The 18,351-nt window shown below is 42.2% G+C and overlaps 1 protein-coding gene across 15 annotated transcripts in view; it reads right to left on the bottom strand.

The window, feature by feature from the left end:
- LRRCC1 (leucine rich repeat and coiled-coil centrosomal protein 1) overlaps nucleotides 1-9,158 on the bottom strand; it is a 43,650-nt gene extending 34,492 nt beyond the window's left edge. For 6 of the 15 annotated variants that reach the window (XR_015140441.1, XR_015140442.1, XR_015140443.1 and 3 more), the window contains exons 1-3: nucleotides 9,005-9,158; nucleotides 6,207-6,412; nucleotides 5,866-5,931 (exon numbers count right to left, since the gene is read on the bottom strand). Coding sequence is in view for 1 of the 15 variants with exons in the window: in XM_086335798.1 (XP_086191924.1) it covers nucleotides 5,866-5,931; nucleotides 6,207-6,412; nucleotides 9,005-9,093 (361 nt within the window). In the remaining 14 variants the exon portion in view is untranslated. Of the gene's footprint in view, nucleotides 1-5,865; nucleotides 5,932-6,202; nucleotides 6,413-8,640 lie in introns of all 15 variants that reach the window. The other 9 variants (XR_015140444.1, XM_086335799.1, XM_086335804.1 and 6 more) reach the window with 4 other exon arrangements.
- Nucleotides 9,159-18,351: the final 9,193 nt, after the last annotated feature.

Genomic DNA, 18,351 nt, shown 5'->3' with positions numbered 1-18,351 from the left:
GGCGGAGCCTGGTGGGCTGCTGTCTATGGGGTCGCACGGAGTCGGACACGACTGGAGCAACTTAGCAGCAGTAGCAGCAGCAGTGAGGCAGTCAAAACCTCCAGGAGCACCCCTCAATGAGAGGAGGAGCACCCCTCAATGAGAGGAGAATCACCCACGGTGGCAGGCCCTAGCTTCCCTTCTTTCAGAAGGGCCATTCTTTCAAAAGGACCTCTTTACTCTGCTTCACTGAAGGTCTTAGTTTTCGAATTTTGCCTGGCTTAGTACTCTCCATTCATAAATACACAAACTTCTAGTTATTTGAAAACATTAACACAAATAGGAAAAAAAATATAAAAATTAATACAAAAACTGCCCTAACATGATAATAAAAGCATAAGTACACAATATAGTACCATGCTTAATTGCTCAGTTGTGTTCAACTCTTTGTGACCCCATGGACTGTAGCCTACCAGGTTCCTCTGTCCATGGGATTCTCCAGGCAAGAGTCCTGGAGAGGTTGCCATGCCCTCCTCCAGGGGATCTTCCTGACCCAGGGATCGAACCCAGATCTTCCGCATTGCAGGGGATTCTGGAAGACCATTATAGTACTATACTAACACTATTGATAATAATGTAAAAGGACTCACCTTTCTTTTTTTCCTTCCATTTCTTCAACCTGACTGGAATACTCTTTTCTCCTCAATGATCTTTGTTTCTTGCTAACTTCTACTTATCTTTTTTACAGAGCTGCCTCTTTTATTTTCTTCATAGGCTTTATCACTAACTTCTGTTCATCTGTCACACCCTCAGAAGTCTTCTTTGACCACTCACTACAAGATCAGATTGCCTGTCATGTATTCTTATGCGTACTCAACATTTCTTCTCAATTCACCATCACATTTCCGAGTTCCAGTTCCCTGTTACCTGTTATTTCTCTTAAGTTGCAACTTCACGTCCCTTTTATGTTTCAATTTTAAAGTGCCCCTGGGGGCTCATTGCAGGTCCTCCTCCTCTAGCCACAGACTCTCAGAATCTCCCAGAGTCATGGCAACAAACACCACTGAAGTCCCGAATCTACAACACCCACCATGATGCCCTACCCCCAAACTGCAGATCTCACACACACACACCCCCCTCCAATGAGGTTTTCAAATTTAAGACAGAATCCTTAATTCTTATCCCTACACATACACACACACACATATACCTTACGAGGTTCTCAAATTTGAGAATCCACAATTCTTACCCCTGCTCCAATCTTTCCCATGTCAGGAAATAGCACCATCATCCACTCATTATTAGAAAGAAAACTCTTAAAATGCCTTTTGATTCCTCTTCCCTTCACTTCCTCATCTCAGTCTATCGGCAAACTCTATGAACCCCACGTGTAGACTTCATGTATTTACCCCTCTACACTATTTCCATGCTAGTCCAAGGCCCCCAACCTCACACCCAGACCACGGAAACAGCTTTCTAACTAGCCACTGGCCTTTAGCTCCTGTCCTACTAAACTTCATTCTTCTTCACCCACTCAGCAGCCAGTGATTCTTTAAGCAGATGGATTAGATTAAGTACTTACTGGTTTAAAGCCTTTCAATGGCCTCCTACTGTTCTTCGAATAATATGCCAATTTCTCACCCTGCTTATGAAGCTCTATGTGATCTGACTTTGCCTACTTTCCCACCTCTTTTCTTAGCACATCAATCCATCATTTGCTACGCTCTAGTTGCAGGAGCCTTCTTCCTGTTCCTTATCCTGGCAAGCTTGATCACACCTTCGTGTCTCTGCATGTGCTTAATAATATAAACTGTCATTACCTACTAAAGTGTTTTTAAACAGATAAAATGTCATTACAAGAATTATCTATTAAAACTTATAGTTTTATTATATTTTCCTTTGGACTGCAGACAGATCAAATTAGTCAACCCTAAAGGAAATCAATCCTGAATATTCACTGGAAGAAATGATGTTGAAGCTGAAGCTCCAATATTGTGGCCACTTGATGTGAAGAGCCAACTCATTAGAAAAGACCCTGATGCTGGGAAAGATTGAAGGCTGGAGCAGAAGGGGACGACAGAGGATGAGATGATTGGATGGCATCACTGACTTGATGGACATGAGTTTGAGCAAGTTCTGGGAGATGGTGAAGGACAGGGAAGCCCGATACGCTGCAGTCCATGGGGTCACAAAGAGTTGGATATGACTGAGTGACTGAACAACAACAAAATTATATATTTTCTGTATAGAAAATATATACATAGAATTTGATGTGCTTTAACAAACATATATGGTTATGTTACCCTTACAATGGAGATGAAGAACATTTTCATCACTCAAATCACTGTGTCCCTATGTAAATCAGTCTTCTCTTGTCTTCAGTCCCTGGTAACTAATTTCATTTCTGCCTTTGTATCTCTGCCTTTGTCAGAATATCACACAAAACAGGATCATACAATATAATTTTCTGTGATTTGCTCCCTTCACTTAGCCTAAGTTCAGTTCAGTCCCTCCGTTGTGTCCGACTCTTTGCAACCCTATGGACTACAGCTTTCTGGAGCTTACTCAAACTCACTGAGTTGGTGATGCCATTCAATCATCTCATCCTCTGTCATCCCCTGCTTCTCCTGTCTACAATCTTTTGCAGCATCAGGGTCTTTTCCAATGAGTCCGTTCTTTGCATCAAGTGGCCAAAGTATTGGAGTTTCAGCTTCAGCATCAATCCTTCCAATGAGTATTCAGAACTGATTTAGGATTTCCGTGCTGTCCAAGGGATTCTCAAGAGTCTTCTCCAACACCACAGATCAAAAGCATCAATTCTTCTGCGCTCAGCTTTTTTTATGGTCTAACTCTCACATCCACACGTGACTACTGGAAAAACCATAGCTTTGACGGGATGGACCTTTGTTGGCAAAGTAATGTCTCTGCTTTCCAATATGCTGTCTAGGTTGGTCATAGCTTTTCTTCCAAGGAGCATCCTTTACTTTCATGGCTGCAGTGATTTTGGAGCCCAAGAAAATAAAGTCCACCGTTTCCATTTTTTCCCCATCAATTTGCCATGAAGTGATGGGACCAGATGCCATGATCTTCACTTTCTGAATGTTGAGTTTTAAGCCAACCCAAGTCTCCCTCATTGCAGGTGGATTCTTTACCAGCTGAGTCACCAGGGAAGCTCAAGAACACTGGAGTGGGTAGCCTACCCCTTCTCCAGTGGATATTCCTGACTCAGGGATTGAACTGGAGTCTCCAGCATTGTAGGCAGATTCTTTACCAACTGAGCTACCAGGAAGTCCTCACTTAGCATAACTTACTCTAACATTTTTAGACTTATCTATGTTGCTGCATATATCAATAGTTCACTCTCTTTTTGTTTTTGGCTGTACAAATGGGGTTTTAGATTCTTGATCAGGGCTCCAACCCATATCTCCTGCATTGGAAACATGGAGTCTTAACCACTGGACTGCCAGGGAAGACCCCATAGTTCATTCCTTTTTATTGCCAAGTAATAACCCATCCTATGGATGTAATACAATTTGTTTATCTATTTACCAGGTGATAGACATATGGGTGTTTTCTAATTTTGGAGTTTATGAATACCCATATAAACATGATAATTTTAAAAAGAAATATAATCGTTTTACCATTCATATACAAGTCTTTGATTAGACATGTTTTCATTTCTGCTAGGTAAACACGTAGGAGTAGAAATGCACGATTATATGCTTACCTTCAAACTATTTTCCAAAGTAGTTTTACCATTTTGAATTCTACTAGTAATGTATGAAAGCTTTAATCTATCTCATCAACATTTTGTACTTTAAGTTTTTTAAACTATATCTGGTCTAGAGGTATGAAATGGATCTCACTGCGATTTTAATTTGCACTTCCTTAATTACTAAGGATGCAAAACTTTTTTTTGGTGCTTGTCATTTGGATAGCCTCTGGAAAAGAGTCTGCTCAAATCTTTTGCTTATTTTTTTTAGGGAGCTGACATGATCTCATTTGTTTTATTTCCCCACTACAATGTAAGCCCTGTGACAAGAAACTTATCTATTTGTTATAATATTTTTTCATCACTATTGAATAGTGCTTGATAGAATGATCTTCAATAAATATCTGTTGAGTAAAACTATCTTATCCAAGATTCACATTTTTCAGTTAAGGAAGCTGCATCCAAAGAACAATATACTTTGCCCAACATCATACAGCAGAGACAGAGCTATGGTTAATACTCAATTCTAACACTTTTACGTTTTTGGGGAAAAAATGTTTTTACAAATTAAAATACTGTTGCTACTTTGGTTAAGGGTAGGGACTAGGTCACTGTATTTTATTTTTTGTGTACTAAATTCCTGGCATAGGATAGTATTTTCCTAGCAGGGGAGAAAAGCTAACAAATGAAATAAGACTGATTCAAATACCATATTGATAAGGATTATGAAGATAATGACGCTTACTCCTTGGAAGGAAAGTTATGACCAACCTAGATAGCATATTCAAAAACAGAGACATTACTTTGCCAACAAAGGTCTGTCTAGTCAAGGCTATGGTTTTTCCAGTGGTCATGTATGGATGTGAAAGTTGGACTGTGAAGAAGGCTGAGTGCCAAAGAATTGATGCTTTTAACTGTGGTGTTGGAGAAGACTCTTAAGAGTCCCTTGGACTGCAAGGAGATCCAACCAGTCCATTCTGAAGGAGATCAGCCCTGGGATTTCTTTGGAAGGAATGATGCTGAAGCTGAAACTCCAGTACTTTGGCCACCTCATGCGAAGAGTTGACTCATTGGAAAAGACTCTGATGCTGGGAGGGACTGGGGGCAAGAGGAGAAGGGGACGACAGAGGATGAGATGGCTGGATGGGATCACTGACTCGATGGATGTGAGTCTGAGTGAACTCCGGGAGTTGGTGATAGACAGGGAGCGACTGATCTGATCTGATCTGATCTGATGAAGATAATTAGGGGCTTCCCAGATAGCTCCATGGTAAAGAATCCACCTAACAATACATGAGATGCAAGAGACAGAGGTTCGATCCCTGGGTCAGGAAGATCCCCCGGAGGAGGGAATGGCAACCCATTCCAGTGTTCTTGCCTGGAGAGTCCCACGGACAGAGGAGGCTGGCAGAGACTGGGTTTGCAAAGAGCTGGACGAGACTGACTGACTGACAGACAAGCAGCAGTATAAAGATAATTACAGAATTTCCCTGGTTCTGACGTATTATTTTAAGAATAATCATAAAATTTTGCTCACTGTTAGTGTATCACTGTAAGTCATTAAAAGATTAACAGTTTTTAATGTTCTTAGACATGGAAACATCAAAAAGAAAAAACCTTTTGTGATAGTCAATTTGCTATAGCCTTTGGAATGCTACACACCTATGCTACATCCAGCGTGGTAGCGCTAGCCACATGTGGCTTTTTAAACTGAAATAAAAATTTAATTAAAATTAACTAAAATTACAAATTCAGTTCCTCAGTGTATACTAGTCACATTTCAAGAGCTCAAAGGCACATCCGTCTATTAGTTGCCATACCAGACAGCACACACACAGAGTATTCTCATCACTGTGAAAAGTTCTATTGGAACTATTCCTCTCTATACACTGATAACAGATAACTCATCAATTCTCTAAGATTAAAAGTACGTCTCTCCCAAAGTACGTCCTTCCTAACCAAATTTTTCCTGTAACTTGTTACTCTTGTTTTCACTCCTGAGTTCTTATTCAGCTATAGCTTTAGCTCCATCAAAAAAATATGACTGAGAAACACTCTAGATGAGATTTTAAGTCAAAAATTGGATTATTCAGTTCTACAACATGCAGAGCTATATCACTCATTACATGTGACCAATACTCAGCTTTATAGAAAACAGAAGCTTATCTACTTACCACTAAGATCATTTATGTGGTTGTAAGATAAATTCAGTCTAGTCAGATTACTTAGTGCTTCAAGACCTAAAATAAAATAAAGTCATTATAAGATTCAAATAATCAACTAATTAGGGTTATATACTGGTACAATACTATTTCAGATTGCTTTGAAGCACATCTACAATCTGATAACAATGAAATCAATTTTATTGATATTTTGCAAAATAATTTTTTAAAAAACTGGTAACTTTTTTAGAAAAAAACTTTTTATATAATGACTTTTAGAGTCAGCTTTGAAAATTTTATGAATATTTATCATCTCCCTTACCCAAAGTAATACATGAAAAGCACTTACAAACCTTCTATTCTTGTGATCAAATTGCAGGACAAATTTAAAGTGCATAGTTTTGTCAGTGTGTTTAGTCCTTCAATTTGACTTATTTGATTAGATGACAGATCTAAATGTTGTAAATTCCAAACGTGATCAATGGATGTGATCTTCGAGATGTTATTGCAATGAAGATTGATGGCATGAAGAGCTGAATCTAAAGATAACTCTGAAATGCTACAAAGGAAAATATATATTATTAAAAACAAGTAAAAAATGTTCTTAAAAATCATGACCAAAAAAACTAAAATTAACCAAAGAGCATGTAGATAGTATGCAGGTACTCTATTCGTTCTATAATAAAATTCTTCGTACTTATGCTAGCTTTGAAATGTCTCATAAGGTGCAATGTTTCTTACAACCAGCCTGCATTTGGTACCATTTATATAAATAAGTAACTCAGTCAAGAAAGGAAAGGGATGCTGGGCATTTCTTGGTTTTATATGCAAACAGTCATCAGTATAAAGCAAAAGCAATATTTATAAAAGTTCAAATCTGCACTTTTTTTGCTATGTTATTTGAGTAAATGAATTAGTCTCTCTAAACCTGTTTCCCCCTGCTCGTTTAATCCTCACAACTCCAAGCAGTAGGTATTTAAGGATACGATTTACAGAAAGTAGGTAACTTGTCCAAGTTCTTGTACAAATCACCTAATAGAGCCAGGATAAATATGGATCTGACACTTGAGTTTACAATCTTACTCTCATCACTGTCTGCAATGTCTGTTTAACTCAGAATGTAGTTGATTTCAAAATAAGCCACTAACTCTTGCCATTTGTAGTGAAACAGTCTCTGTCCTCCCTTGCTGAAACTTGGACTGCATCTCCTCTAGATGGAACTCATCTTTTCATTCTCTGAATTGCTGCTATTTTAAACTAGAGTCTCTTCGGAAGACAGGAGTTCCAGGAATATAAGCTACAGTGTACATAATTTAGATATGCTGGAACTGGGACACAGAAAATCAGGGGCATCTCTTCCATGTTTTGTAGCAGTTACAGTAAAGCTGTAGGAAATCTCACAGCAGGAAAATGAGTTAGCAGTCAAGGAGTAAAAAGGGAAAACAAGGAATTCAGGTTTGCTTCCAAATTAGTATTAAGAATCTCAAATTTAAAATTGAAACGCATAAAGTTTGAATATGTTGTAAGATCATTCAGTTTACGCTTTACTCTTCAGACTGAAGCTCATGAGAACCCCTCGCAGAAAAAGGTTATGCCTTTCTAAATTTCATGCTGCTGCTGCTGCTAAGTTGCTTCAGTCGTGTCCGACTCTGTGTGATCCCATAGACGACTCTGTGTGATCCCATAGACAGCAGCCCAGCAGGCTCCCCCGTCCCTGGGATTCTCCAGGCAAGAACACTGGAGTGGGTTGCCATTTCCTTCTCCAATGCATGAAAGTGAAAAGTGAAAGTGAAGTCACTCAGTCCTGTCCAACTCTTAGCGACCCCATGGACTGCAGCCCACCAGGCTCCTCAGTCCATGGGATTTTCCAGGCAAGAGTACTGGAGAGGGGTGCCATTGCCTTCTCCGAAATTTCACACTAGCACTCTCTGAACGTGATTATTTCTAATATTTTCCAATTATCTAGCTTGTCATTTATTGGGGCTTCCCTCGTGGTTCAGACAGTAAAGAATCTGCCTACAATGCAGGAGACCCAGGATGAGCTATTATTTAGTGCCAGACCTTATGCTAGGAACACACCCTCTTAATGACAGCCATTTATTTTCTGAAACATTGTTTCCAGAATTTAATATTGTGCAGATATTGTAGTATAGTTAACTGTCTGAAAAAGCAGACTGTGAAATTAGACAGAAATGATTTTGAATTCAAACTTAGTCCACCAGCTTCATGAAGCTGGGAAAGTTATAAAGATCTTCTGAGTCTCAGATATGTCCCCTGTAACATTACTACCTTGCACAATTCTGAGGACTGATGATAATACAGTCACACACATAGATGGCATTCAACGTGGCAGCTATTATTAATTATAAATGTAAATATTCCTTTGAAAAAACATCTTCGTGGCATTTTCTGGCAAAGTTTAGATCGAGATCCACAACAAGCTGCTTTGATCATCAGCAGGGTGTGCACAGAGCGCAGGCAACAAAGAAACCATGTATGGGGAAAGGCAAAGACAAGCCTACGGTGGCACAGAACTGCCTGCCTGGGGCCTTAGGGTGCCTAATCACAGGGTGTCAACTGGAAAAAGGGAGAGGGGTGAGACAAAAAAAGCACACAGGGGCCAATCAGCAACGCAGAACCAAGGGCCTAGTATCGTGCACATATTTGGGCTGCATGAGAGAAATCGGTAGCATTTTCAAAAAACGTGAACAATACACGTATCACAGCGCTCTGCAAAGGAGAAATCAGAATGGGGGCAAAGAGAACCGAGGCAAAACCAAGTCTTACTTCACAGCTGCCAGAGACAACTCCGCTGCCACTTTCCGTCACAGGGAAGGAGCAGAGAGGACAGAACCCGGGAGGACCAGGAACAACAGAGCGAGCACACGAACAGCAGCGGTGAAGAAAGGGCCAGCAAAGGCTGGCAGGCACGCGGGCAGTCCCGGGAGCGGAGGGCGGGCGGCCCGCTGGACACGGGGCTGGCCCCTCAGCAGCGCGGCTGTGGCGCGGAGCGGCGGCCGAAGCCAGACGCCTTCGGGCGCTGCCTCGGAGAAGCCGCTCCGCACCTCCGCTCTCCCCCGAGGCCGCCCCAGGCCCACGACCCCCGCCCGGGGCTGCGCGGGCCGCTCCCGCCGGCGGGAGCGCCCTTTACCTCCGCAGGCCTTTGTCCATGAAGCACAAATCCCCGCAGTTGCTGTCGCCGTCCTCATTCTCGACTTCCGCCTCCCCCGGTGCCTCCATGGCACCGGAGACGGGGAGCGGGATCGTAACCGGCGCCCAGCGCAGGGCCTGAAAGCCCGGAACACGCCTCCCGGGTCGGCGGAAGCCCGGCCCGACGGGGCGGGGCGAAAACCCCCCCTCCAACCGACGGAGGGCCCTTTCCCGCCCGGACGGCGTCGCGAAGCCGGAAGCCGGAGATTCTCCACAGCGGGCGTCCTTCCCTTTTACGGCATCTATGGCGAACGCTCGGGACTTACCGTAAAGCGAGACATCTTGCGGGCCGTTGGGTTTTGGGGAATGAATAGGTCTTTCCTGTGTGGCTCTTCTGTATGGTTTTTGTATTGTGGGCGACTGACTTCTGAAGGTGATTTCACAGCAGCTTGTTCTTACAGACGTATAGATTTTCACTTCAGTCAGTTCAGTCGCGTCCGACTCTTTGCGACCCCATGGCCTGCAGCACGCCAGGTCTCCCTGTTCATCACCAACTCCGGGAGTTGACTCAGACTCATGTCCGTTCAGTCGGTGATGCCATCCAACCATCTCATCCTCTGTCGTCCCCTTCTCCTCTCGCCTTCAATCTTCCCCAGCCATCAGGGTCTTTTCCAATGAGTCAGTTCTTTGGCCAAAGCATAGGCTTCCGTATCTTTAAGTTGTTCCCCACCCCTCCTCCGGGGGGCTATTGGCTCTCCTGTTGATTCCACAGACATTTGTGAGATGCCTTATTTGTGCCAGGGACTTCAAGCCCATTTTCGTTCGTGGAAGCGTTCATCGTTCAGTAGCGGAAATGAAGAACCGCTGTGCAGCAATGCTGTTACTTGGAATAGCACAATAGCATTTATGGCCAGCTGCACAGTTCTGTGGGTAGTGGGCAAAGTTTCTAAAATGAGGTCATCAATAGATGCTCGAGCAGGGTCTTACTAGGTTACAGTGTGTTCTGTGTAGAATGTCATTCCAGGTAAGCAAACGGCCCAGGTAAGGTCAAAGAACACTCCTGGATAGATTATTCTATGTGGCATGGGAAAAATTTTGTTGTGTTGTGTTCAGTCACTCAGTCGTGTCCAACTCTTTGTGACCCCATGGACTATAGCCCTCCAGGCTCCTCTGTGCATGGGATTCTCAGGCAAAAATACTGGAGTGTATTGCCATGCCCTCCTCCAGGGGATCTTCCCAACCCAGGGATGAAACCTGCATCTCATGTCTCCTGCATTGGCAGGCAGATTCTTTACCGCTGTGCCACCTGGGAAGCCCTACACAACCATAGTGTGGCTAAAATAACCATGAGATTCAGTTCAGTTCACTTCAGTTGATCTGTGTGCCTAGCTGCTTCAGTTTTGTCCAATTCTGTGACCCCATGGACTGCAGCCCACCAGGTTCCTCTGTCCATGGGATTCTTTAGGCAAGAATACTGGAGTGGGGTGTCATTCCCTTTTCCAGGGGATCTTTCCAACTCAGGGATTGAACCAGCATCTCTTGCATCTCCGACCTTGGCAGGCAGATTCTTTACCACCGTGCCACCTGGGAAGGCCACTGGGAGTATCTTTAAATGGAGTCAAAAGTTGTAGCTCAACCCTGGACCTGCCAGTGTCCTGAACTAAAATCTTCAGTGGTTTCTCATTAGTGATGGAAGAAATTTTCATATATTAAGTCATGCAGAAGTCATTCTGGCTTTTATATGATTTGTCTTTATGCTAACTAGAACTTCTATGTTATGTCAAACATGCAGAGTACATCTGCTTTCACCATTAAATGAGAGAGTGCATTTAAAAATCAAAATGGATTAACTGATTCAAAATGGAGCTGAGTGGCCATTGTGGATGTGGTTTCCAACACATTTCTGCATCTTTGAGAATTTGAATTTTCTATGCTCTGTCAAACTCTAGGACACCACCAGCTGTTTTCAAAACAGTATCTGCTAGTGGCCACCAGCTGCAACATTATGGTCACAAATCTCCCCTTGTAACTATGCAACCATTTCAGACCCCAACGAATCCTTGTTTAATAAGCAACCATACTTCTTGCCAGCTCCAATCCTAATTCTGGACAAGGAATTTATATAATTTTGCTGTTTTTGCCTATATAGACTTTCCCCATTTTGCAGCCCAGCAGAACATTATTTAAGTTCTTCTTGAATCTGTGCCTACTGAGCTATAATCCTTAGTTTGGTTGGAATAAAGCTCTTTCCTATTCTTATTATAAATGGTTTATTGATTAACAGTGTCAACATTGGCCATCTAAATAAAGGCCTAACTTTCTAATCTAAAATGGAAAATATTTACAGACTTAACTGTCATTAGTCACATGCTGTATAGATGTACCTATTATATTCTAAAGCTTGTAGCCACAATTCACTGTTTCTTAAAGTTACATGCTTTACCATGTGTCTGCAGCTCCTTTTAACAAAAGGTGGAGGTATGAACTCTTTACTAGCTCCTTGATTCTGGGTTTATATGTGACTTTTTGTTTTGGTTAGTAGAATTCATTGAAATTGTAGTCCTGGGCCTCAAGATGTCTTGCATGCTTCTGCTCTGTCTCTTGGAAGACTGCCTGAGCTGCTATTTGAGCAAGCTACATGGAGCAGAAATAAGTCACCCCAGCTAAGGACAGACAGATGCATGCATGAGTCTGGAAGCACTTAGTTGAACACGTGCAAATTGCCAAATAACAGAAATAGAAGCTAAATAAACAGTTTTGTTTTAGGTCAGTAAATTATGGAGGAGATAGGATTAGATGACAGGTAAGTCACTTATACGATAACTGAATGTTAATTAAAATAGAGATTTTTTTCAATTGGGATAAGTATTATAATCTAACCTGAAACAAACAACTGATATAAGAAATAAATCATTTGATTTTAAATGTACTAGATCTTTCCTCCAAAATTAAGTGCATTATAATTCATTAAATTAATTAATCAAAATATTTATTATAGTTAGTCAAGTTTAAAACTTGTAGATTGTATCTGAATTGCCTCAGTACCGAAAGATTGTTTTTTTTCAGAATGATAATTTGGTGAATTATATTTCTATTATTTGGCTGTTAAAATCAATAATGCTTAGAAACCTGAAGTTTTGCTTCTAATTATCTGCAAAAAGGATTGTTAAAGTAGTTTCTATAGAAGATCTCAGCTCTAAAATAAAAAAAAAAAACAATATCATGCTAAATAATCTGTAATCAACCCCTTTCAGCAATGACACTGCAATTTTATTTTGTATTTTACATTGAAAAAAAAAATTCCTTTTAGGAAAAGTTTATTTATTTGTTTACTTTTGGCTCCGCTAGGTCTTGGTTGCTGTGCATGGGCTTTGTCCAGTTGTGGCGAGTTGGGGCCGCTCCTGGTCTCGGTGCAGCAGCTGCTCATTGCGCTGGTTTCTCTTGCTGTGGAGCACAGGCTGCAGTAGTTGCGGCACACAGGCTCGGCAGCTGCAGCTTGTGGGCTCGGTAGTTGCAGCTGGCGGGCTCTAAAGCACTGCTCAGTAGTTGTGGCACTTGGCTGTGCATGCTCCACTGCTTGTGGGATCCTCTTGGACCAGGGATTGCATCCACATTTCCCCCACTGGCAGTCCAATTCCCATCCACTGTATCACCAGGGAAGTCCCTATATTTTACATTTTTGAATTGCACTTCAGTCTGTCTTTGACTTGCTTTACATGGTATCTATGAAGTATTTGTGGTTGCAAAATGGGCAATATATTTGGAAGCAATCTTATCAATGTGTAATCAAGCATGAGATAGACAGGTTGATGAGCTGGTATTGTTGAGGAGGTAGAGATAATAGTATCTATTCTGTAAATGGTAAGTTGTGTAGAAAGGCTGGTGTGTGGTGAGGGTGTGTCTGTGTGTGTGTGTATGTGTGTGCATGCAAGAGAAGGCAAGAGATGAGGACAGAAAGGTAGAAAGTTAGGCTTGAATCAGATCTTGGAGAACCAACCATTGTCAGCTTAGGAGTTGATATTTGTGTGAAGAAAGGTGATGATGAGGTGATGCTGTGCTGGTCCCACAGTTGTGAGAGTGAGGTTGGGAGAAGATGCAAGAAAATGAGAAGGAGGAATAGTTAAGCAGGAAGCTGACAGGATTAGATTTGTGTTTTATAATATGTATAGAAACTGAGTGGAGGCTGGATTGGAGGGAAAATATTGGTGGCAGGTGCATAAATTAAGATACAGTTGCATAAACCAGATGAGAAAAATGAAAACCTGGACGAAGGCACTAGGTGTGGGACTGATGGGAAAGAAAAATACCTGAGATGTTACAAGCTTTGTTGACTTATTTGGATGCAAGGTGTAAGATAACTATAGTTGTTGACTTTTTCTTCATTTTGATACTTTTTAAATATCCTCTTGTGTTTTACCCATACCTATGAGACCAAAATGTAATGGTGGCATTATACATCCTGTAACTTACATTTATCTTTTTCTGTTAGACTATACTGGCACTTTTATGACAATTTTTTCAGACAAGATACAAAACCATTTTTCTTTTTAACCACATAAAATGTGTACGTGCTTTTTGCAAAATAAAACCCAAAGCTTTCAAAACGTTATGAAGATGTGATACTTTCAGATCCCAGTACAGAACATCAGGTCCATGACATGGGCACAGAAGATCAGTCTCCTTTGTAACTTGTGGCCTTGAAAAAATCTGCATCACTCATAAATTCCAGTTATACTTAGTTGTGTACATCACCCCTCCAAACAATGGACAGAGCATGCCAGAACATCCTGGCCTTTGACGGAGTGCTAGAGGGGCTGGCTTTGGCATTCTTTGCGGGGTGGTGGGGATGGGGTGAGGAGCTAAGAACAAAAGAAAAGAGACTAGAGGCTTGTTGAGCATCCAGGCACAATTCTGCTAGGTTGGGAGAAAGCCCAGACTTGAGGCTTCTTACAGGAAAATAAGGACTGTGGAACTGCCTTCCCATCCTGGTCGTTAGTACAGAGGTTGTACACCAGAGGGAGTAAGAGACTATGGGCTCCTGAAGAAAGAGAGCTAGAGACTAGAAAAACTGTAGGAAAACTCTACAAAACAGAGGGTTTTTTTTTTTTTTTTTTTTTAAGATAAAATGGAGAAACTGTTGGAGTAACAGAAAAAAAGAGGGAAGATTCATTAAGCCAAAAATGAGCAAAATGTATCCTACATTAGTTGATTAAGAAGAAACCATAGTTATCTTAAGGAAGCCAAGGGTTGTTTAGTAGATTCAATATTTTTTTCATAATTAGAATCTTAGCAAGTGAAGAGTAGACAATGGTATAGATAACTAAACAGCATTTTCTAAACACCTATAGCAAATATCATGCTTAATATGAAACATTAGAAATATTTTCATTGAAGTCGTGAGCAAATTCAGGATTCCTCTTTTTCTTTTGAAATGAACTAGAACTTATGCTGTAAGAAAAAAATATGTTTTAAGAATTTAAAAATAAGAGATAAGCTTCTTTTATTTGCATAAGATATAATTTTCTTGGATTTTCTAAATCAACATAGCAACTAAAATTGTAAGCTGTAAAATAAGTAATAGGAAGTATGCAAAGTTTTGTGTAAGAAATTGAAGCTTAGAGAAAAGCTTCCCCCTGCTCCCTCAAAAAGTTTAATCAAGAGAAACCTTTAATCATTGCTATAAAGGTGTCAATTTTCCCTAAATACACTTCAAATGAAATTCCATTATGAGAGTCCCAGCTGAATCTTTTATGGAATTTGACAAAATTATTCTAAAATGCATATGGTTTCAACTAAAGAGCCTCTTGATGAAAGTGGAAGAGGGGAGTGAAAAAAACTGGCTTAAAACTCAACATTCAGAAAACTAAGATCGTGGCATCTGGTCCCATCACTTCATGGAAAATAGATAGGGAAACAGTGGAAACAGTGACAGACTATTTTTTTGGGCTCCAAAATCACTGAAGATGGTGACTGCAGCCATGAAATTAAAAGACACTTGCTCCTTAGAAGAAACACTATGACCAACCTAGCTGCTAAGCTGCTGCTGCTAAGTCACTTCAGTCATGTCCGACTCTGTGCGACCCCATAGACGGCAGCCCACCAGGCTCCCCCATCCCTGGGATTATCTAGGCAAGAACACTGGAGTGGGTTGCCATTTCCTTCTCCAATGCCTGAAAGTGAAAAGGGAAAGTGAAGTCGCTCAGTTGTGTCTGACTCTTCGAGACCCCGTGGACTGCAGCCCACCAGACTCCTCCATCCATGGGATTTTCCAGACAAGAGTACTGGAGTGGGGTGCCATTGCCTTCTCCAAACCTAGACAGTCTATTAAAAAGCAAAGACATTACCTTGCTGACAAAGGTCCGTCTAGTCAAAGTTATCGTTTTTCCAGTAGTCATGAGTTGGACTATAAAGACAGCTGAGCACCGAAGAATTGATGCTTTTGAATTGCAGCATTGGATAAGATTCTTGAGAGTCCCTGGGACTGCAAGGAGATCCAACCAGTCAATCCTGAAGGAAATCAGTCCTGAATGTTCATTGGAAGGACTGATGCTGAAGCTGAAACTCCAATACTTTGGCCACCTTATGAGAAGAACTGACTCATTTGAAAAGACCCTGATGCTGGGAAGGATTGAAGGTGGGAGGAGAAGGGGACGACAGAGGATCAGATGGTTGGATGGCATCATCGACTCGATGGACATGAGTTTGAGTAAACTCCGGGAGTTGATGATGGACAGGGAAGCCTAGCGTGCTGCAGTCCATGGGGTCGCAAAGAGTTGGACACGACTGAGTGACTGAACTGAACTGAACTGACATGGTTTCAAAAATTAATTTTGAAGCTAAAAGAATTTTCATATTGAAAATGAGCAGGCAAAGAATCTGCTTGCAATACAGGAGAACAGGAGATGTGGGTTCGATCCCTGGGTCTGGAAGATCCCCTGGAAAAGGAAATGGCAACCCACCCCAGTGTTCTTGCCTGGGAAGTCCCATGAGAGGAGCCTGGTGGGCTACAGTCCAAAGGATCTCAAAGAGTTGGACAGAAGTGAACAACAAAGCACACACACTTAACATTTTAATTCAAAAACGTTTAATGGTAATCTCTTCAAGTTATTAACAGTGACCATCAATGAGAAACCTTGCTCACATGAGGAAACAATAAAATAACTTTACAAAATTATTTTTTCCCCATCTTCCCATTGCTATACATTTCACTGCTTCCCTACCTGTGCTCCATGGACACCTAGAACCTGCCACAGACACTGGAGTACATAGGCAGATAGTAATAAGGTTTGAGCAGCCATTCTTAAGGGCTAAACAAAAGTTTGATCCTATGACCAAGGAAAGTAACAGAGGGCCCAAAAGATCTTTTGAGGGAATAATACTGTGTTCCCCTTCTAGGGCAAGCCATCCCCAGCTCTGCATGGCTGAGAGTGGAGATCAAAGTCACACTACACAAGCAGGGAGATAGCTACCTTCACTCAGTTTTGTTTTGTTTTTTTTTTCCAATTTGGGAAACCTGGATTTAATGCAGTTTACTTCCCTGGTGACTCATATGGTAAAGCATCTATCTGCCTATAAGGTGGGAGACCCGGGTTCAATCCCTGGGTTGGGAAGATCTCCTGGAGAAGGAAATGGCAACTGAGCGACTTCACTTTCACTTTTCACCTATAACAAAAGGGTATTTTATGTTCCTATAGGAATAGAGGGCTCCCCAGGTGGTTCAGTGGGTAAAGAATCTGCCTGCAGTACAGGAGATGCAAGTTCAATCCTGTATTGGGAAGGTCCCCTGGAGGAGGGTCTGGCAACCCACTCCAGTATTCTTGCCTGAAGAATACCCATGGACAGAGGAGCCTGGTGGGCTACAATCCGAAGCATCGCAAAGAGACACGACTAAAGCGACTGAGCCCACACACAGGCGTAGGAATAGGAGACCTGCACACTAAAGAAAAACATGGTTTTGCTTCCCTTCCTCTTCCACTTTCCTTTCTTTTTAAAAAATTTAAAAAAATTTTATTTATTTAATTTAAATTTTATTTATTTTTAATTAATTAATTTAACTTTGTGCTGGGTCTTTGTTGCTATTTGGGCTTTTCTCTCGTGGTGAGTGCTGGCTACTTTTTAGTTGTGGTGTGTGGACTTCTCACTGCACTGTGTGGACTCCTCCCCCTGAGGTGTGTGGACTCCCCACCACGGTGTGTAGACTTCTCCCCATGGTGTGTGCACGTCTCCCCATGGTGTGTGCATGTCTCCCCATGGTGTGTGGACGTCTCCCCGTGGTGGATGGACTGCTCCCCGAGGTGTGTGGACTCCTCCCGGCGGAGTGTTGACTCCTCCCCCCCATGTGTGGACTCCTTCCTGTGGTGTGTGGACTCCTCCCCGCGGTGTGTGGACTCCTCCCTGTGGTGTGTGGACTCCTCCCTGCGGTGTGTGGACTCCTCCCCCAGGTGTGTGGACTTCCCCCCCGTGGTGTGTGGACTCCTCCCCACGGTGTGTGGACTTCCCCCTGTGGTGTGTGGACTTCCCCCTGTGGTGTGTGGACTCCTCCCCCAGGTGTGTGGACTCCTCCCCCAGGTGTGTGGACTTCCCCCCCCCCCGTGGTGTGTGGACTCCTCCCCACGGTGTGTGGACTCCTCCCCGCGGTGTGTGGACTCCTCACCCCCGTGTGTGGACTCCTCCCCGCGGTGTGTGGAGTTCTGACTCTGGTGACTTCTCTTGTTGAGGTTTCGGGGCTCCAGAGCACAGGTTCTATAGTTGTGGCGCATGGGCTTCATTACTCCCACATGGCATGTGAGATCTTCCCAGATCAGGGATCAATCTTGTGTCTTCTGCTTTGGCAGGCGGATTCTTTACCACTGAGCCACGAGGGAAGCCCCATTTAAAAATTTTTAAATGGGAGTTAATTGCTTTACAATGCTGTGCTGATTTCTGCTGTGCAACAATGTGAATCAGCTACAAGTATACATATATCCCCTTTCTTTAAGTCTCCCTCCCATTCACACCTCCAACCCACCCCTCTATAACTTGGCATAGAGCATGGAGCTGAGTCAGCGAGGCATATACATGTTTGGAAGGTACAAAGATTCCTGCTCCTGTTGTTGCACTCAACACTACAATGCTTCCAAGGAGGAATCCTATTGCCTTCAGGAGTTGCATGCTTTCACCTTTTGTAACACCCTCCTTTTTTAAATCCTGAAAAATAATTTAAAATTTTTGTGTGAATTACTGTGCTTTTACATTTTCCTTTCATATTCCTGGAAGGCACCCCAAACAGCAACATTCCCTTAATTTCATCATCTCATCCTTCCGCAAGCATTTTATTACTAAACCTTACTTCATGGCAAATAATGGGAA

The sequence above is a fragment of the Bos grunniens genome, chromosome 14 (assembly GCF_055505025.1).
Source record: "Bos grunniens cultivar Pamir isolate PY7600 chromosome 14, Bosgru_T2T1.0, whole genome shotgun sequence".
Lineage (NCBI taxonomy): Eukaryota > Metazoa > Chordata > Mammalia > Artiodactyla > Bovidae > Bos > Bos grunniens.
The sequence above is the reverse complement of the archived record's forward strand: the minus strand, read 5'-3'. Positions and strand labels throughout refer to the sequence as shown.